The following is a 20,441-nucleotide window of genomic DNA, read 5'->3' on the forward strand; positions in this document are numbered from 1 at the left end:
AAAAAAGACTTATGCCATAATGGTGATGACATGTTTATATGATAATTTGAATTGTTTTACAGTAAATCCAATGTATCTGTTATAAGCTAAGCTGCCTCCAATTACAGAAAAAATGCTGCAAGCTAAGCGTGCAAAACACACATTGAATGCCATGAGAGCAACAGTGATTAGAGCTACATGTAGCTTGTAGCATGTCCTTTTACAGGGTGAAAATCAAAGTAGCTGGAGCTGTTCATGAGAAAACACAGCAGAGATCAGAAACTACAAACACTGACATGAGTTGAAACAACCAAAGCACACATACTGCGACTTTTGAGTACAGATCTGCCAGTCTGTCTCTGAGCTGCTGATATAATGGAGGTGTTCCCTTAGCCTTTTATTCACTCTGTGAAACCATTTGCATCCTGGCATTTGGTTGTCTAACTTCTTCCCGATCACCTGGCTCAATGCAAATGTTGGGCCTCCAGCCATGAAGCAGTGAGAGCTATTGGTACCACAATGCACTGCACTAACCTACTTTCAGTTTCGGCAGGAAGAGGAAAAGTTTCATTGTGACACCAGCAGACTGGTCACGGATGATGTTAAGTTACAGCCCAAGTTTTAAACATTTCTAGTTCACAAAAAGGAGGAAACTAACTATTTTGGTGGAAAATGGTGGTGGCAGCATTATGCCTTTTTTCAGCAGTTACAAGAGAAGATGCTCACAGTTGGTGGCAAGATGGATGGGCAAAAATATGGTAGAGGCTGCAAAAGACTTGAAGCTGGGGCGCCGGGTTATCATGCAGCATGGCAACGACCTTAAAAAATAAACCGCTCCGCCCCAACCACAGGTCAGAAACGGTAAAAATAATGTGGTCAGCAAGATAGAAAAGAAAAGATGTCCCCAAATTTTGGAAATTCTCTGTTTTTCTTTAAATAAGGCAACAAATAGATAAAGCTTTGTTTTTGGTTTTGTTTTTTAAGAATTTATAGATTTCATTAAAAAAAAGGTTTATTATCAACCAAGTAAAAGTAAAACTTTTAAAAAAATTTGCAATAAACTCAATTTTCCATTTTAAATTTAATGAATTTTGTAGTTTATGTAATTTAAATGTGTTAATCTTAGCACATGGGCCAAAAAGTCTTTATACCTCTTGTTTGACCCAGACTTTGACTGGGTCAAAGTCAAAGTCCAGACTAAAAGCATTTTTAAAAAATTAGCTGAGACTTAAAAACTGATGTTCTCACAGAAGCTCCTGATGAATCTAACCACACTTTGAGCTACTTTGAAAAGAAAGAGCAAAACTCCTGCTGGATGAACATAAATGCACTCCACATATTTCAGATTATTATTTGTTGGATGGGGGGAGAGAATTTAAACCATGTACTAATTACCTTCCATTTCACAAAAAAGCTCTACTTTGTGTTTATCCATCAAATAAAATCTGAAAAAATATGCATTATTATTCATGGTTGCTTCGTGACAAAAACGTGTAAACAACCACAGAGGGGCGACCACTACTGAGGGATCTGTAAATGTTGACATCACTATTACTCAGTGTGACAGATGATTATTAGTTATCAAGCACCGGAGCAGTGAGAAGCAGCTAAAAGGCAGGTTCAACTTCCATGTGACGGTGCGGGTTTGCTGCATGTTACAGGGGATCTCTCTCTGTGACCGAAGCAGAATTGGGAGCAGGGGGCTTGTTTGTTGCTGAGCGTTGGGATGCAGATTGTGCCCTGCAGGCGAGGGTTGTCTGAATTACACACCAGCATCAATAAAGTTGCACGTCACATTATTTTCCATGCGGTGACCACAGCGGGGGATGATCCGTTTTCCATTGGAGTTTTTAAAGTTCCACTCACTCCGAATGGCAACAAGAGTTTACGGCGCAGCGTTGTGCATCAGTGTGGCAGTTCTTTATTTTTCTGCAAAACAACAAAATACCTCTTTTCAAGTAAGTTTTACTGCACCGGAGTGCTCTGTCACAGTCTATGGACCAAACAAGATAATTACTGTCAGTTTTTAACATGGATATGGAAATCCACCTCAAAACTAGATGAGTGGTGGAAGAAAATGTTAAACATGAACAACAACAAGAAAAAACAGAGAGGTTGGGGGGATTACTGGAAGAAGGATAATGTGACTTTAATTAACTAAATGTGTTTGTAACTGTGGGAAAGCATGGAGGAGCTGAGGGAAAATTACCGTTGACCTCAGGGAATACACAGGGGAGATCAGGGAAACTAACCAAGTTTGATGAAACATCGTAAAAATGACCCCGAAATTAGTAGAAAACCAAAAGAAAAATCTAAATAAACAGAAATACAAGAGAAACTAAAATCCACAAGGCTAGTAAAACTTATCGTAAAGTCTTTAGCATTGTGACGTGACTGTTGCACCAACTGAACACTACACTAGTGGGAGTGTGTAAATAGGTGGGACTGATGAACTTTTCTGAGTAGCAGTGGTGTGCTTATGTTCAATAAAGCTCAGCTTCAATCATCAGAATAAGTAGAAGAGGCCACACTAGCCGGCGTCCATTGCTACATAGGCTGGGCTATGACTGATTTGTACATACTTGTGCCAATGGCTCTTGGTTCAGTTCACAAAGATCTTCCACCAATAGTGACTTGGACTTATTTATGTAAGAGTTCAACTTGTCAAAACACGTCTCTTGACTATAAACGTTAAAGACAGAAGGTTGTTAAGCAGCAGGCGGTTGGCTCGGCTTCCCACAGAGATGGCTAACAGAGCATTCATATAGACGAGAATCATTATTTGGCAGCTATGTAATTCTGAAGAGTTTATTGGCCCATAAATTTGGTGTCATGTTCAATTTTTGCTCAGAGATTTTGCATCTTTTCTGCTGTTAATGAAATGACAAAGCTGCCCCACTGAGATCAAACTTATGCCTTATTATTATTCCATAATTTATTTTTTCCTCTTTGTTCTTCAGGGTTAAAATAACTTTTTTCCCTGTGTGTATCTGTTGTGGTGCTCGTCATTCCACCTTTCCTCTGTGCCACGCCTTTGCAATTTTCAATGTTCCTCTCTCAACTTTTATGGCAGTGAAATGATGCCGTTTACTGTGCGATGTTTTGTAACCACAGAGATTCAAAGTAATTTTCCATAGTCTACTGTTGGAAAAGGTGGTTATGTGGCTCCAGTAGATAATATGGATCAACAGGAAGTTTCTTAAATATTTAATAAACAAGTGAAGTGGTATGAACTCCTTTGTTCCCAATGCTTGACATTGTTAAAGCCTTTTAAATTCAAATGTAAATCTCTCCTTTTAACTAACTTTTGGTTAGTTCCCATTATTATCCCACCCCAGGGCATGAAAAGGGTGTTTTTTTAGTTTTTTTTTAAATCATTCTTAAGGAATCTCCTTCAGTTTTGGATCCCATTCTTGTTTGTCCTGTAGCACATGTTCTCTATCTCAGACAACAGGCTGGCCTTGAAATTCATTATCCCAGGTGTTTTGAAACTTCACATTTAAGTTAAACTAGATTTTTATTGATTCCCTTTTTTTGGGTGGATTTTTATTTTCAGTGTCATCACAACATGGCTCTTCTATTAACCCTTTAACAACATTTTACTAGCATTGCACCGAGAAGTAGCTCCTACAATGAGATCAGTTCCACCAGCTGTTTGCTAATTGCTCCTGGGTAGTTTGAAGGAGCCGAGGAGGGAAATGAGCTCTGTGAGCTGGAAGCTTCAGTTCTGAGGAGGAGCTGCGTCTCGAAGGCGGAGCTTGGCCCACCCAGGAGTTTTGCACAGCTGAATGGTTGCCATGGTAGATCGAAGGATTTCTCAAACATGCATGAAAGAATGAAGGCAACACTTGGGGTGTGTTTTTGTTGAAGGAATAACATTATAACATGATGTAAAACTCAAAAAAGTCAATTTTGCATAATGCTGCCCCTTTAAACCTTCAAACTAAAGTGAAATCGGAACAAAAATACTCCTAGAAAATCACTAAACCATGGCAGAAAATGCCTCCTTTAAGCGAAAGGAGCATCCGTCAATAGGTTCCCTCCTACACAGATGGAGCAGATCAGTCACCCCTCCTTTTAACGATGTAAACAACATAAAACACACTCCTTTCTGGTCACAAACCTCCTTCGCCAGCATGGAGGATCCTACCAGAATAGACAGGAGGTGTTTGGTTAGATCAAACACTCGGGGTTCTAATGTGCAATAAAGTCAGACGTGTGTGAAGGACTTCCTTCTACCCTCTTACCTACATTTTTGTTAACATTACTCAAAACTCTACCAGTGTGTTAAGGTGAGCTGCCCTTCAGATCAGAGGACCGGTGTGATCCAACCCATCACTGAGTAAAGGGCACTGAAAGAAGGGGGCCAGGAGGCCAATGGCCTTTCATGTCTTTCACATGGTGCAGTTTTATGTCAACAGAAGCTGGAGAAGTTGTTGTCTGTTTCTGCTTAAACTGCTTAACTATTTTCCTTTCATATTCACTTCCATCCTGAAAGTGTCAGGAAATCATCTCCTGCTGCTGCAGTGTTTAGTGGCTCCGATGCTCAGTCTCACGCTGCATTCACTGACCTACTTGTTGAACCTAAGCAAAGTGTAAGCATAACATTGTATTTTTTTAAGTGTACCATTATGTGCAAAATATTGAAAGGCCATAATATCAACAGATCAATCAATGTTCCTATCTGAATTAATTTAAATTTTTAATAGGCAAGGAGGTTCTGAATGCCACTGAAATGAAGAAATCAAAACATAAGAAGTGGTAATTTACATAATCACCAATAATTTTATTATTAACCAGACAAACATATATTTACTTTTCATTTAGTTGCATAAAATACGAAAACAATCAAAGGCATTCCATTTTCAATCCACTACTACACTTTAAGAAAGGCCATTTTGTGAATAAAAATGTGGAACTATTATCATTTAACTTCTATTAAAAGCTTACCAGATTCTCAGATCTGTATTAAAACATCAGACAAATGTTAAATTCAATAGGAAAACATTTAATATCCAGAGAACTTGATCGAGCTTCTCGCTGACTCAGTCAGGCTAAACATCTTGCTTGTTTTGTTTTGTTTGTTTTTGTGCGTCTCTTTCTGAATCTCACAACATAGCTTAGCTTAGCCTCCAGTGAAGGAGTCATCAGGAGGTGCTGATTAACCAATCAGCATCAGAGCTGGGATAACATAAAGTGCCTGTAATGTTGTTTACACATCAAAATTTAACACATGAACCAATATCAAGCATTAAGACTAGTTATAATTTAAATTTAGCGTTATTTAAAGCTTACTAAATTTACAATGTGATTATACTGGGTCACACTTTAACAGATATTGACAGACATTGATACAGGTTCCTTTTAAATACAGACATAAACGCATATATTTTTTTAGAAAATTTAGTTTGGCATTTGAGTATGAACTCAATCTTAAATTTGAGAACAAATACTGTCAAATAGTGAACGAAATGAAGATTCTCTTCTTTTTTTTCCCCCAACAGAGAGTACACAAAGCATCAACAGTGAACAACAAAGAGATTTGATTTGAATTTCAAATACCTCTCAAACCCAGACTCTGATGGACTGATTATGTGCTATGATTTGATTCAAATAACAGGAGGAGCTGTAAAGCATGAGCAGAATCGATGTTACTCTTTACATTTGTGATCACGTTGATGCTGCAGATCAACACACAGATGTCAGATCTGATTATGACCATGCCACATCATCAGCCATGCAAAAGCATTTTAAGTCGTTAAGGTGTGCCTCTATCACTAAAACCAGAATATTTAAGGTGAATTTAAATGTAAAAAAAAGAGAGAAATATTAAGATAAGGAAATGGCAAACGCATATCCACGTTGATGCTTTCTGCTTATGTTGCTGCTGCGTCGTGAACGGTGGACACCTGTAACTTTGGCACAGCGAGCAGCCGATGAGTCCGCTGTGGTTTGAACACTCAGCACGTTGCCATGCTAGTCATGCAGTTTAAGCAACAATTGGAGGCCTGTGTTTGAATGCAGGTTGCATTGTGGCTGCAACCTGCAAAATACACCGCTCATCCCAAGTACAAATATTAACAGTTTGTGCTCTGGTTTTGTTGAAAGAAAAAAATGTTAGTCTAGAGTAAAATGGCTGAGCAGAAACTGAACTCAGATGCCCAAAGGCAAATAAGGGAAACAGAAAACAGTGAAAAAATATTTTCTCCATGCAGGACAGTGATAGTAAATGTAATCTAGAATCTGATTTGTGTTGGGATTAGATAAGTAGTTGTGAAGAGAAAGTTGGTACAGTTTTGTGGAGACAAACAAATACAGTAACCTCTCTGTTAAGACTTTCACAGATGACAGCTCTCACTACTGAGGAATGTTTTCTGCAGAGCAGCTGAAATGCTACTGATTTAAACTTATGATGGCCAAAGAGATGCTAAGTTTATTAGTCAGGAGAAAAACCTTTTCTCTACACATGATAAACCCAAAAAGGCAGAACGGCTCTATGTTACGTGTCAAACCATCAATAAGATGTATCAACAACAGTCAACATGCCAACATTAGCATAGCATTTCAGCAAACTGTTCAACTTTATTAAATACTGCGATGTACCATCTTAGTGGTTCTATTTTTATAATTTCTGAAATTTGGAACTTAACACCATCCCACGGCTGAATATTAGAGCCATACTAAAAAAAATAAATCATAGTATTAAAGAGTAAAGTAAAGAAAATAAAGTCATGATAATATGAGAATAAAGCCATATTATCAGAATAAAGTTGTAATATGACTTTGTTCTCGTAAACTTTATACTACAAATTTAATCTTGTATTCTTTCAACTTTATCCTATTATAACTTTATCCTCACAATATTGTGACTTTATTCTCAGACGAGTTTACTCTCATAATGTTATGACTTTATTCTCATTATTTTAAGGCTTTTGTCTCATAAATGCAATTATTTTTATTTTCTCAGCGTGTTCCTAATACTCCAGTCGTACCATCCTGATCTTCTGTCCTCACAAAAAGTTCAGTGACTTTAAATTTTCCTCTGTCTTAAGTAAAATCCACAGAGCCCACTCCAGTGACACTGACTCACTGTAAATGAGTTTTTAGCCTCCTGCGGTCGCTTGACTACACTGTCTGTCAGAGGAGATAAGAGTTGCTGTGCGCGCTTTTCCAAGCATAGCTAATACATGCCCTCAGTTTGCCCACTGTCAAACTGTGACACACGACAACAGCCCAATAAAGACATTTAAATGAGAAAGGGTTGGCTTGGTGTTGGTGTGACGCTTATTAAAAGATGAAATATTAAATGCCTCCCTGCAATAGTCCCTTTTTACAATCTCTTGTAATGGAGGGAGACACTGATACAGGCCTAAAATACCTGAGGCCTGGTCACGTTTTGGGCAATCAGTCCTGCAACGCGACCGTCACCACGAACACGGCCAGCCAAGGCTCAGACGCTTCCCCTTCACCCCCCGGAGCAACCGCTACGCCTTGTTCTAATGAAGCTACCGCCTGAAGCAGGGTGATTTGTTTTCTCCATGTCATTATGGTGGCCTTTTGGCTGCCCCCTTAATTTTATCAGTGCAGCACTATTAAACCACAAAGCTCCTGAGGGAAAACGCAGAGGGAGACTCCTGACATCCTCTCAGTTGCAGCCATCTCCAGCATGCCGGACGAAGCTTTGTGTTTAGCAGTGGTGGGACAAAAACTTTCATTGAGTTAATTACAGGATCTGTAATTAATTAATCACTGTTAATAGCATTTTAATTGATATTGACAAAAAAAGTAAAATTTTCCATTCAAAACTTCTTTTTTCTTTTTTTGTGCTAATTGATTGAATAAATAGACATCTGAGCTCAACAACAACAGAGGTTAGTTTAAAAGCAAAGCCTTAAGATAAATATCAGGCTGTATAAGAAACTACAATGTCTTTGTTAAGATTGTTGGGTGTTTGAGTTCTTGTGGGTCGTTCATGTTTGTGTTCTTCTATTATTGCTCAAAAGGTCTTGCCATACCTGTTTTTTCTTTGTATTTTAGTCTCTTTAGTTTTTATGTTCTGCTCTTTGTGCCTTTGGTTTGTATTCCCTCGGGTTAGCTTTCTTCTTTTCCCCTTGATTTGTTATTTCTTTCTTAGTCCTAGTTCAGTCTCTCTGTGTTTATTAATCACCTTCCCTCATCTTGCAAGTCTGTTCCTTTCCACAGCTGTACACAATCACCTGATTTCCTCACCTGCATCCAATGTCATTCTCCACTCCTTCTTCCATGTGCATGCAGCTCTCTGGTCTCATTGTTCTGCTTCTTTCTGTGGGCTTTCAAGTGGGTTTTATTTGAAAGTGGGTAAAGAGAGAGAGGACATGCAGCAAAGGCCGGGATTTGGATCTACGACAGCGCGTCAAGGACTAAGGCCTCCTTCTGCTTAACCCCTGCGCCACCACAGCACCTCTGTAATTTGAATGTTTATAAAATTAATCATGTTAATCCCAAATCCCCATCTGCATCGTAGCCCTGCCTCTACCAAACCTTATGCAACAGTCTTAATTTTTCTGCTGAAAAATTGATGGGATAAACTTAAAAAACTGCTTGAAGATGGGGCTTTTTTTTTAAGCACTGAGTTTATATTTAGATGTGTGTCCGCTGTTTGTGAGAACTTCTCTACATCTGTGTCACATGAAGCTAACCTACTTTTGGCACCTGTGTGCAGGTATTCCAGGACGACTGGACTGCATTCCACAAAAGTTCCTCTAAATGTCGCGGCTTTGCCACAGGAACTGTCTGCTTAATGTCATCCCACATGTGACATTAAATAGACTGTGGGGTGACACTCAGCCACTTTTAAACCAAAAAACCAATCTTTTATTTGGTGAATAGATTGGTACTTTTTGCTTAAAAGTACCAATCCTTGGTTTAACATCCAAAGATATAATCACATTTGTCAAGTACCGACATGGTGCTCATCTGCTTGTGTTTGTCTTGCTGAAGTGCCAGTAAGTTGAAGGACATTTCTCTTCAGATTAAGACAACATGACCTGTAAGTTTACAATGTATTGAAGCTGATCCGTGATTCCTGCTATGCACAATATAGACTTGATGCCATAGTTTGGGAAACATATTTTTAAAGATTTTGTTAGCTCTAGTGGCCTTTACTTGAAAGTAGTTTGACAGGAAAGAGGGAAACAAGAGAGGGGGAAGACATGCAGAAAATGTCACCAGGCCAGGAATCAAACCTGTGACCACCAAGTCCTCTGTACGTGAGTTGTGCTTTGCCCCTGCGTCACCACAGCACCCCTGCTTTCTTGTAGCTAAGCATTTTCTGATAGTTCCAAGACTCACAGATAACCGTAGAGCTTATTTAATCACCTTGCAGCTGATCATTGAGTTTTCAACATTTTGATCATTTTGATCATTACTTGGAGTTTGTTCGGAGTTTTAATGTCAAAGCATTTGAGATCAGTGTACCTCAGCAGCCTATCCTTTTCTGGATATATATATTTTTTTTGTAGTCAGTGAAATATTTCATCAAAGAATATCCTTGTTCTGAATTATATGTGAAATGATCAATTTTACTCAAGTTTTCTGAGAGGAATGTACAATAACCAGTATGTAAAACATTTGCTGCCGCCAGGCCTTAAATAGGGACCACTTGTTTGACATCATTTTTGTTTACAGAGTGAATGACCTCACTGACCTCACTGACCTAACTCTATGCTGCTGTATCTTTATACTGTTAATAACAGAATTACAGTAAATCAGCTTGCTTTTAATAACTTTTGGGTATACTCATACCATGGTTCTCTTTGCCGTTTCTGTAACAGGTTTGCATTATGTCATAGTCTTTTTATTATTTTACATGACTGAGTTGTAAGATCTTTGTAAGACGTTCCAAAACTGGAATGTAGTTCTATAACCTCTAACCTTAATTTGACCTGCTCCATAATTTAACTGCTTGCTGTATTCCTTTAGTCTTCATAATGCTCTTTGTTCTATAAAGTTCTCCAACAACCTTCTAAAGTCCGTATTATAATAATAGTTGGATTAATACTGAGATTAAATTACGCATCTTGGTGTTGGTGGATAATATTTTCTAATTAGGTGATTTCTAAAGGCAGTTGGCTGCACTGGATTGCACTTTACTGAAGTGTGATTTTTTTTTTTTTTTTTTTTAAATATGCCTCATTTACTTCCACTTTACAATAACACACAACTCAATGTTGGTTTATTACATGAAACTGCAATAAAATACATTCACATTTGGGGTTGAAACACAACAAGATATGGAAATGTTTGATGAACATGAATAATTTTGCAAGACCTTCAGAAAGCCTGACAGCCGTGTTGAATCTCCCTTTCTGGAAGCTAATTATGAGTACATGAGGCCTTTGAACAAGACTGTATTTGTCCACAGATATTTAAGGGGGGGAATTTAGTGACCTGGCTTCCTCTGTGTACATGAGGGGTCTTATCTGACTCATTTGAACATCAAATGTTGTGCCGGAGCACAAAGGTGTTGAAGTTTATTGTGCGCTTACAAGTCGAGTGGATGACTGTAATCTTTGTCTAAGTGCATTTGGAGATGTTACAGAAATAATTCCTGAGGGGATCCATCCAGTATTAGCTTGGTATTTTAAGTGGGACGCTTCCTATTATACGTTTATTTTGAGGTGTTGTATGGAAGTAAAAGTATTTCCTACTTCCTTTATTTTTTTCACCTGATGTCGTGTGAAAGTGTCTTGAGAGGTGCAAGATGTTCGGTGAGGCCCCTCTGAGTGTTAACATGAAGCCAGCAGTATGTCGGCTCAGGGTTTTACGTGACGAAAAGCAGATGTGCCCTGTAGTTTCAAAATATTTACCTTCAGCAAAGATGGGTATTCGCTTATGCACAGCTGAGACGAAGAGCTCAAAACCTTCTCTTCGTTCACTTGACAGTCGGTAGGCTGCAAGCGGACATCTGAGCTAGACTTCCTCCTGCTTGTTTTTGTGTACTTTGAAAGTCACGCTGTGTTTTTATTTGCCAGATCAGCCGCATTTTTGATGGGGTTGGATCTCAGCAAGCCGATCAGGACACTACGGAGGCGGCTTCCAGTTACAGGCCCAACTTCCTCTGCGGCGTGATCTCCGGCTCGCAGAAGCTAGGATGTCAGAGTCAGATCAAAGTGCTTTTTTTTTATTTTATTTTTTTATTTTTTATGGAGCCCTAAATTCTTAAATGGTGACCAGAACTGCTCTAAATATAGGAATTTTAAATAGACGGCGGTAGCATCTAAAAATACCTGCCCCGTATCTGCTCCATTTTGACGTTTGTGGAACTCCTCTTGCAGTGACTCACAGACACCATTCTTTAAGCAGTGCTACCGTTTATTTTTAGCTACTTTGAGGATGATCTCTCACACGAGATCAGATTCTCAGGCAGGCGCGCGGCGATCAAATAGGTTCCTGTCGTCATCAGTCAACATGGAAACATGATTAGGAGAAGGGAACATCGTGTTTGAAGCATTAACGGGAGGTCATCTGCTGCTGCAGCTTAACTCTTCGAGTGTTTCCAAAGTAGGATGATAAAATATGCAAATTACAATAGAGATGTTATTGTCAAAAAGGCAAATACTACTACTTTATAGTATAACAGTGCTAACTTTACTGTTACCAAGCTAATATTTTATGCTTAAGGACAACCAACACAATTTAACATGGTTAAAAGCGTAATTAAATTAAACTAACTTAATTTAATCTATTTAAATTCATCATCCAAAAGACTTCTTCAGTTGAAGAAATGAAGAAGTCTTTTGGATGGGGCAAAATGTCTTCACGAATCAAGAGAAGAAGTCCTCTTCCCTTCTACTCAACCATTTAGGATTGTCATGTTCTGGATGACAGAGAATCTACAAAAGCATATTTTAAAGGGGCAGGATTATGACACATAGTGCCATTTTAGAGCACAACTATGCAACTATGTTACCTTCAGTTGTTAAAATACCTTATATCAAATATGACTTCAAAGAAATTTGACTTCATAATTGAAATTGAGCCTCTGTCTCTTTAAGAAAGCCTTCTCTTTCTGAAACTCCGCCTTCAGGAAGTCATCACAACGTCTCTCTCCAACTTACAGGTATTTTGGACAGCTGAATCGTTGCCATGGAGATTAAAGGATTTCTCAGATGTGACTGAAAAAAATAATTGAAACATTCCAGGTATGTTGTCATTCTTATTCTTGTAATAAAATTCTAGAATTATTTCCATTTTAAGAGGGAAGTTTCATTACTTCTCTGACCCAATGAACACTAGCTAACTAGATAAGCTAATGTTTGTTAGCTACTTAGCATCTGTAGCTAGCAAAGCTAAGTCTTATTTCCATGTCAGAGCAATTTCTCAGGTGAAGATAACTTTTGGAGAAAACAGAAAAGTTAGACTGTATTTTTAAGCTGAGGTGATTTAGCATGATTTTTATTTTTAACTGACCTCTTCAGATACGTTACTATTGCTCATGTAGCCAGCCTACATGTTTAAGTTGAAAGTCTCTTATCTTAAATATTACCCAATATCCTTCTGAGTGTAAGGATGTAATATAGAGCATTTTTAAAACTGTAACAAAAAAAGTAAAACCTACAATCTGCACAGAGATGCATTTTAGAGTGTCACATGCAGAGCTCAGTGAAAAAGACCAGAAGGAAGAAAATGAACTCATCAAAAAATGACAAACTACCATGTTTGGTTTTGTATTGTGGGTTCTGCGGTCCCCCACTTTTGTCTTCTTGTACTGTTTTCTTGGATTGGATTCTTGGATCCTTTTGTTTTTGTAGTTTCTGTTGCTTTCTGCTCTTAAGAGGAAGGAATCATGCATTTGACAGGACCGTCACTTGGATACACTCCTAAACGACAATTACAAAACCTGTTGTTTATGTTGAGATAACTTTTTAATGCTGTTGTTTTTTCTCTTTTTTTTTTTTTTTTTTTTTTGGGCTCCCCTTGTTAAAATTTCATTCCTGCTTCTTATTTAGAGCATTGCTAGCTATAAGTTTATACATTGTTTTTTTTCCTGTTACAGATAAACAAATCCAATGTATTTAAATGACATTTTGTGGAAGTAGAGAAGAAGGGGCGAACAGGAAGTCTTCATGCCTTTTTATGTTACTGTAATATTTGATAGCTGTGCTCACATTAGCTTACTAGCTAATATGAAAGAGCTCACATATTAAAACAGCCTTTCTCCTTAATAGGGGCTACTTTCAAGTTCATTTTGTGATGCTAACGCACAAGCAAAGCATGAATAGACACTCCTGCTATTAATGAATAATTCACACTGCTTGTTGGCTGATGTGTTTCCTTTTATATGTGTCTGTCTCTCTGCCTGCCTTTCAATCCTGGTTGTTCATGACTTCTGTGCCTTTCTAATAACTTTCAAAATTTCAATCTGCTGGTTTTCCTAAGAAACTTTAACTATTTTGAATGATTAATTGAGAGTACTGTTTGGTAACCAGGATCAGTTGGAAAGTATGTGTGATTGAATTTATAATTTTTTTTGTAAAGTACCTTGAGATGACATTTATTGTGAATTGGTGTTATTTAAATAGACTGGATTGAATTTAATTGAATATCCACGCTTAAAATTATTAGATGCCAATAAACAACACCTACATGCTAACCAGTATTTTCAGTTTTAACTGTGTGCTGGTTTCATTTAACCTGTAGCTAGATGGATGGATGGTCTCTGAACTGGTAACCATGAACATAAAGCCCGACTACAGTTACTACCCCTTATGCTCACTCGGCAATAAGTCAAAAGAAAAGCTAGCTGACGGATCTACATCGGGAACTTGTCATTAACACACCAGTACATGCTTTTAATCTCCACAAAGGAAGTGATGGTTGATTAGTGCAACCGGATCCAACTCTTTCTTGCCACATGTTCTTCTGACTAAAGGACGGCTTTGGTGTTGCATGCACAAAAACAGCTGTAATCCTCATACATTTGCTCTTATGATTTTGATTTATTTTTGTATAAAGGGGGCTTACATGCAAACACAAAAGTGTGGTTAAAACTAAACCAACATTTAGACATTTCAGCATTGCCTGGTGGGAAATCCAAAAGTAACTGAAGTATAATTACATGTTGATTGTGATGTAATGGTACAAATTTTGGTAATGATGGTCTAAATTATGGACTGAGCTGTTGCTTTCAACCCTAACTGCAGCTGATCTAATTTCAGTACGTCTTCTCAACATTACTGCTTCTCAGTTTCCAGAAAATTGTCCCCTAAAACGCCTGCAAAGTGTTATAATATTCACTCGGTAAAAGCCAGCCACATGAGGATTGAGGTGGTTACCACGTGAGCATATTTTTCCATTCAGGCAAAAGCATTTCCTAATTATCTGAATTACATCTAAATAGAAAAAACATGTCATTTAAGGTACACCCTTATCTGCAGAAAGACTCGGTGTGTGTTCTGCGTCGCAGTCCACCTTAAAAAGTTAAGTCAGGACAACGTTTGGAATTGTCCCGCGACCAGCAAATTACACATCCCTCCTGGATACGAAACATCTGGACAACAAAAGGGCTCAGAGGAGCTTAAAGTGAGACAGCTGTGAGACAGTACAGCAGACAGACTCTGGTCGTCAACATGAATCCTGCTCTGCTGGCGTCTGTCTTGTCTTTGCTGGCCACAGTGGCAGCTCAGCCATATGACCACTATGACATGGGCTGGGTGAATGGCTACCGCCAGGGCTTCAACTTCCAGTGTCCCCATGGAGAGCTCCTGGTTGCCATCAGGAGCTACTTCAGTGAGAAGGAAGGCTCGGATCGACTGTGGTCTTTTGAGTGCCAGGCTGTACCTGATAATCTGGGTGAGCCAAGCGACTGCTGGTGGGACGACATCAACCGAGCCGGATTGGAGTGGTGGGTACTGGCTTTCTTTGACTCCTCAGCTGGATAGACTTTTAGGTGCCACATACTGAGAGTAGGATGCTTGAAATTCAAATATACAAATCTCAAGGGTCTCAATCAGATATAGAGAAGAGTTGTGTTGTACATATATAAAACAATGATCGTTACTCATTTCATAGCTGTTCACTCACTTTTTAAATATATAGTTTGGAGTGAGGCTAAGTAAAATAGATTTAATAAGTAATAAATCATATTTCAAATGACCAAACCTAAAGTTGATGATGATTGGTGGCACAAATCCTGGGTTAGGACTTTGTCTTGATGTTTGAGTTGAAGAGAAGATTCAAATTAAAAAAATACATTATTGATCCTAAAGAAAAATTAAATGTTTCTTTGTTGAAATTAAATGAAAGCTCAACTAAATGAAAAACTTATGTGGAGTAATCTCACTTTTGATTCTGGTTAAGCAATTCAAACTGACATAAAAAAATAACCTCCTTTTCACTCATTTTGGGTTCAGATATTGATCTAGAAATGTTAATTTTCTTTGGAAATAAACTTTACAAAGATGACATTTTATTTTTTGAACAGGGTTTCAGCTGAGGCAGATACCTCCAAGTCCGCTTTACAATTACTACTACTAGTACTACTACTACTACTAATAAATTTTATTTAAAACAAACTTTTCATTTACAGAAATCTCAAAGTGCTACTATTAATAAAACAATTAATGTAAAACCGCAACAAACAGGGACCATAAAATACAGATTTAAACATTACTATCCTGTTGGCTACAAAGTTCATATGAAGTAAATTTTCCTGCTGTGCCCACCCAATGCGTCTGCACTGTGTATACAATTAACCTCCCAGTCAAAGTGTGGCGCCAAACACATAGCAAATTACTTTTTAGCATCAATACTTTGTTGTTGTTTCCCAAATAACTAGCTAGAGCTTCTCCTTGGTAAAAAATAAAAACAACTTTAGACTTAAAAATTGTAAGTTAGTCATAGTCCACCTTCAACACATACTGCAAAACAAAATGTTAGCATTTTTGCCCAGATTATCCTCTTTTGAGGTTGATACAATTTTATTGATTTTTACAATGCCCTATTTTTAAATAGCTATGACTTTCTGGCTCTTAATACACGAAATGCAGCATATTGTGGTGTGTGCTTCCCTTGTAAGGTTAGTACTACCATCCCATGTCTTCTTGGCATAAGTATGAGAGGAGTTGTTTTAAGAAGGTATAATATGTTTGTCTTGGGCCCAGGTTGACTTGTTGTTAGCTTTAGCCTCTGGTAACAAGTGCGAGAACATTTTTTAACTGGCCACAATCTCTCAGTAGAACCCCAGTTAAAAAAAAACCCAACTCAATTATTCCTTTAATAATTGAATATTTATTAAATAAAAATATAAAACAGTCACAATAACCGGTTGTTACACATTTGAGAACTGTTTTCGGCCATTAAAAAGGATTATTTTTAATTTCAAGTGTCATATTTTTCAGCCGCAGAACTGTAAGTATTGAGAAAATTAGAATGAGTTTGCATTTACTTTGCTTTTCAAACAAAGTATGCAATTTTTAAATCTATTGTTGACAACAAAAAACAAGATTAATGTGTAGGTCTAAATTTTTCTTCACAAGTGGTAAATTCTAAGCAGACCCGGCTAGCAACCAACTACTTTTTAATAATTATCTAAGGACAAATGATGTTATTGAATGTAAATATGTCAGATTCAGTCATCAGGTTACCTCACCTCTGTAGTTAGTTATGAAAATGATGCATTTAACATTACAGTAGTTGTACATTTATTAATAACCCTATTCAACATCATTTTAATTTGTCTCAAACTGAAATTACAGTACAGATTTCACACGTGTTCCTTTTTTATTGCTATCATAAAATGCAGAGAAGCAAAGCAGACCCGGTATGAATCATCATCTTTCTCCGATCCGTTTCCTGGGAACACAGCCGTGTCCAAAAAACTCTAACATCTCCGTCCAGAGTCCTCTGTCAGAGGCCCATTTAGAAATCCTTGCACCGGATTTATAGACCGTATGGTTTTAGACATTTCCTGAAATTTTTGCAACACGGCACTCATAAAAATCGAATAGTGTTAACAGACTGTCCGCGCACAATCCGGGCCAAGGCTAGCCAGTTAGTGGGTTTAAAAAATGTAAAAAAAAAAAAAGAAAAGAAAAAGATAGATGACAGAAACTTTATTAATCCCTTTGGGATTTTACCTAAGGGAAGTTGTTATTTCACACAGCTGCACATCAAATACTTACACTTTTTTTTTTCAAACAAAGAAGCTGCTGTTGGATTTAAATGTGCATTTTTAGATGCCGAACCCTAAAATAAACACCTTTCTCTAACCATCAGTTTCACTGAAAGCTTTTTTAATTGAGGGATTTAAATGACCCTCTGGAAAAAAAAACACCATTGAAAGGAGGAATTGTAGTCTGACGATGGCGTGCTTCAGTCAAAAAAACCTAAGCCAGTCTATATCTGCTTCTGATGACAGGTGTGGTTTGGAGAAAAACGCACAATTTAAATTCTAAACTTTTTCCTTTGGGTTAAGCTAAGTGAACTCAATGCACCACTTGGACTACAGCGTGAAAGTTTTTTTTTTTATTTATTTTTTTGTTATTGCTGTCACGCCCGCTTGTCTTTATCACAGCGGGCTGATTGAACTCAACAGGGTAGAACATTGCCCTGCAGGAAATTACCCCGACTGACTGAAAGCTGTGTTCGTCTTTGCTGTGATAAGGTCCTACACACGCAGCATTTCCTGTTGTCTGGTTCTGGTACATCTAAGATGTCCTCCAGATACTGTAAAGGGCCAAAGCAAAAATGAAGAAAGAAACAAAACAAACTGTAACTCATGACTTGTGTCTTTGCAGGACATCCACATGTACCCGGAATGGCCTGGTGGCGGGCGTTCAAAGCAAGTACTTTGAATCCACCCTCGACCGCGAATGGCAGTTCTACTGCTGCTACTACAAGCGCCGCTGTCCGTACTCCTGCATGTACGTTCTTCACACAGTACGCCGGGCATGCCGAGGAAGCGCTCTGTCACTTTTGGCACCTTCTTTCTTGAGAGTTAGATAATGCAAATTGAGAGCAATCACAAGAACACGGTGCAAAGAGCGGGGAGAAAAGGTTCATTCACGTTCATGATGTGTTCTAGACAAAAACGGTTAAAGCAGCCAGAAGAATTTGTCGTATCTGGATATGATATAGTACACAACCAGAAGTGTAGCAGATGTCCAAGTGTATCAGGAGTTGACCAATGAGCTTGAAGTGGGAGTGGTGTGTTGTGCAACCATTTAGCAGATGTCATAGTGACTTGCTAGTGGAAGCAGTGAGGGACATACCGATGAGAAGGAATTTCTTGATTTGACCACACGGCCTCGATCAGTTCTGTTATGTAAAGTTGGACTGTTCTTGTTGGCCATTTAAATTCTTTTGTCTGTTATTATGTGATTTCAGAATTGGGTAGTAACTGCTTATGTTTACTTGAGTAACTTTTTATAACATATGTAATTTTAGGAGTATTTTGCTGTACTTTTTACTTGTGTAATTTTATCACAAAGTATCACTATTATTAGTTGATTAAAGTGTCTGGATACGCTGCTCTCTTCGAGTAACTTCACTAAATGAAGAGCAAGCTTTTACCACTGGCTCTTTGTCCCTACCACCACCATGTTTCACCGTTTGGTGAAACATGGTGGTGGTAGCATCACCATGCTATATTTATGTTGTTAGTTTTCCAACATAAATATTTCCTTGAGAGTAAGCCAAAACTTACTACCACTGCCAAGAAATAGCCCTTCTTACATGCACCAGTTGGAAATTCTGCATAACAGGAAATGTATTAATTGAAATTATAAAAAGAAAATATGAGATTAAAGTACAGTCCAGAGTTTCTGTTTTGCTCCTGTAACTCTCAGCAAAGTAAGAGCAGAAGTTTTGTACCTGTAAATGTTGCATGTTAGTCTGTACCTTTTCAAAACAATCATCCGCTGCGTTCCTCAGGAAGACCACCGATGTTCCTGAATACTACAGAGAGGAGGGAGAGATGGTCATCCCTGCTTATGGCTACTTCATCCGAGGGGCCCAGACCACATTCAGCGGAGTGCTCAGGTTAGGCCTAAAACACCAACAACTTATTTGTGAATGGGTACAACCTGTTCAAATACAGCCTGGCCAGAAGGGAGATTATTTTGTTGTAAATAAGGAAATAACTCCCCAAATGTCACGCTTGTCGAACTGACAGTTTTTCTTCTCGTTCCTTTATTTCAGAGATCGGCAGTGGAAGTACATCTTGTGTAGACTGACGGACTTTGACTGTGAATTTGAGAATTTATAAACCTCGTAAGGAGCGGCTTATTTACACACAAACATGAAAACGTATAACCACTACTTAATCCAGCCATACCACAGTAACGACAAAGCATAAACGTATTAAAGCTGTTGTTTATATCTTTTCATGTAATAAATAGACCAACTTAAGGAATGTTGTCTTTTAACCACTCTTCTTTTTTTTGTATTGCTTTAGCATTAAGAACTAATACATGATGACACAAAACGATACACAGTGAAATAAGCATCTGCACAGCCTTGGAGCTCCACAGCTTTTCACCTGGGGAGGACCGTTAACGGCATGTTTTGCAAGTGTTTCCCAGACCGTAAAATGTTTATAGCATTTTGGGGGGGGAAAATGGCTTTCTTCTACAATTTCCCAGCTAGAGAACCAAAAGTGCTCAGTGATTGAAGATATTCTCTTGATGGAAAAATTGGAGCTATAGTTTAGGGTAATGAGAAGGAACCAGGCATTATGTGTGTTGCAGCCGACTGTGTCGCACCTATTTCGAATGGTTGCCAAACCATTTCTTCATGTATAACATGTTATGTTTGCCATTTTTATCTGTGTGAAAAAAATGGAATAAAAAATATTTATTGTTAAAGATTATTGTGTTTACTTTATGGAAATACATTTTTAAAAAATAAGTAAAACATTTAAAATTTCTTTTGCACATCATATGCAAAGGAACTAACTATATGGGAAGTGTTGGGAGTTGTGGGAGAATGATGGGAAAGTATGAGCCTCCCAAACGTTAGCTGAGCCATGATGAGCTCCTTTGGGCTTAACTTGGCTTAAGGTAAGCTTTAAACTGATGATATTGCCATAACAGAAAACAGAGCAGGAAAACTGTTAGTGTGCCTGCATACTTCTCCAAAGGGTTTGACATCAGGGATTAGGGTTTTGGTGTGTATCCACAGCGGTCGTTGGGTGAGAGGCACACCCGTAAGGACAATTTTGGGAAGGTAATTAACCTAACCGTCATGTTTTTGGACTGTGGCAGGAAGAGAGAGAACATGCGTGAATGTGGCTTTATATAGGAAGACAGGACTGAGTTATAGTGCTGCATTGAATTTTCCTTAGAAGCCACAGTGAATTTTCTCACATCTGAGTTTAGCTAGTTTCAGATGCTAACCACTACTGTTAGCTATTTACTAGCAATTTAAACACAAACCAATGTATTTCTCACAGCTATTTTGTGAGAAATACATTGTGATACAAA

General features: G+C 38.1%; 1 protein-coding gene across 1 annotated transcript; it reads left to right on the top strand.

Moving 5' to 3' along the window:
- Positions 1 to 14,509: 14,509 nt before the first annotated feature.
- dpt (dermatopontin) lies at positions 14,510 to 19,823 on the top strand. The gene is made up of 4 exons (XM_015057230.1): positions 14,510 to 14,863; positions 17,757 to 17,882; positions 18,892 to 18,999; positions 19,159 to 19,823. The coding sequence occupies exons 1-4, from the start codon at positions 14,589 to 14,591 to the stop codon at positions 19,223 to 19,225; spliced, it is 576 nt and encodes a 191-aa protein (XP_014912716.1). The 5' UTR covers positions 14,510 to 14,588; the 3' UTR covers positions 19,226 to 19,823.
- Positions 19,824 to 20,441: the final 618 nt, after the last annotated feature.

The sequence above is a fragment of the Poecilia latipinna genome, unplaced genomic scaffold (genome assembly GCF_001443285.1).
Source record: "Poecilia latipinna isolate Pla-1442-1.1 unplaced genomic scaffold, P_latipinna-1.0 Scaffold1446, whole genome shotgun sequence".
NCBI lineage: Eukaryota > Metazoa > Chordata > Actinopteri > Cyprinodontiformes > Poeciliidae > Poecilia > Poecilia latipinna.

What these genes read in the sequence shown, in the direction of transcription:
- dpt (XM_015057230.1), top strand. Translation starts at nt 14,589, where the DNA reads ATGAATCCTGCTCTGCTGGCGTCTGTCTTGTCTTTGCTGGCCACAGTG. An exon ending in AACCGAGCCGGATTGGAGTG is followed by an intron (nt 14,864 to 17,756) that starts GTGGGTACTGGC and finishes GTGTCTTTGCAG; the next exon opens with GACATCCACATGTACCCGGA. An exon ending in ACATTCAGCGGAGTGCTCAG is followed by an intron (nt 19,000 to 19,158) that starts GTTAGGCCTAAA and finishes CCTTTATTTCAG; the next exon opens with AGATCGGCAGTGGAAGTACA.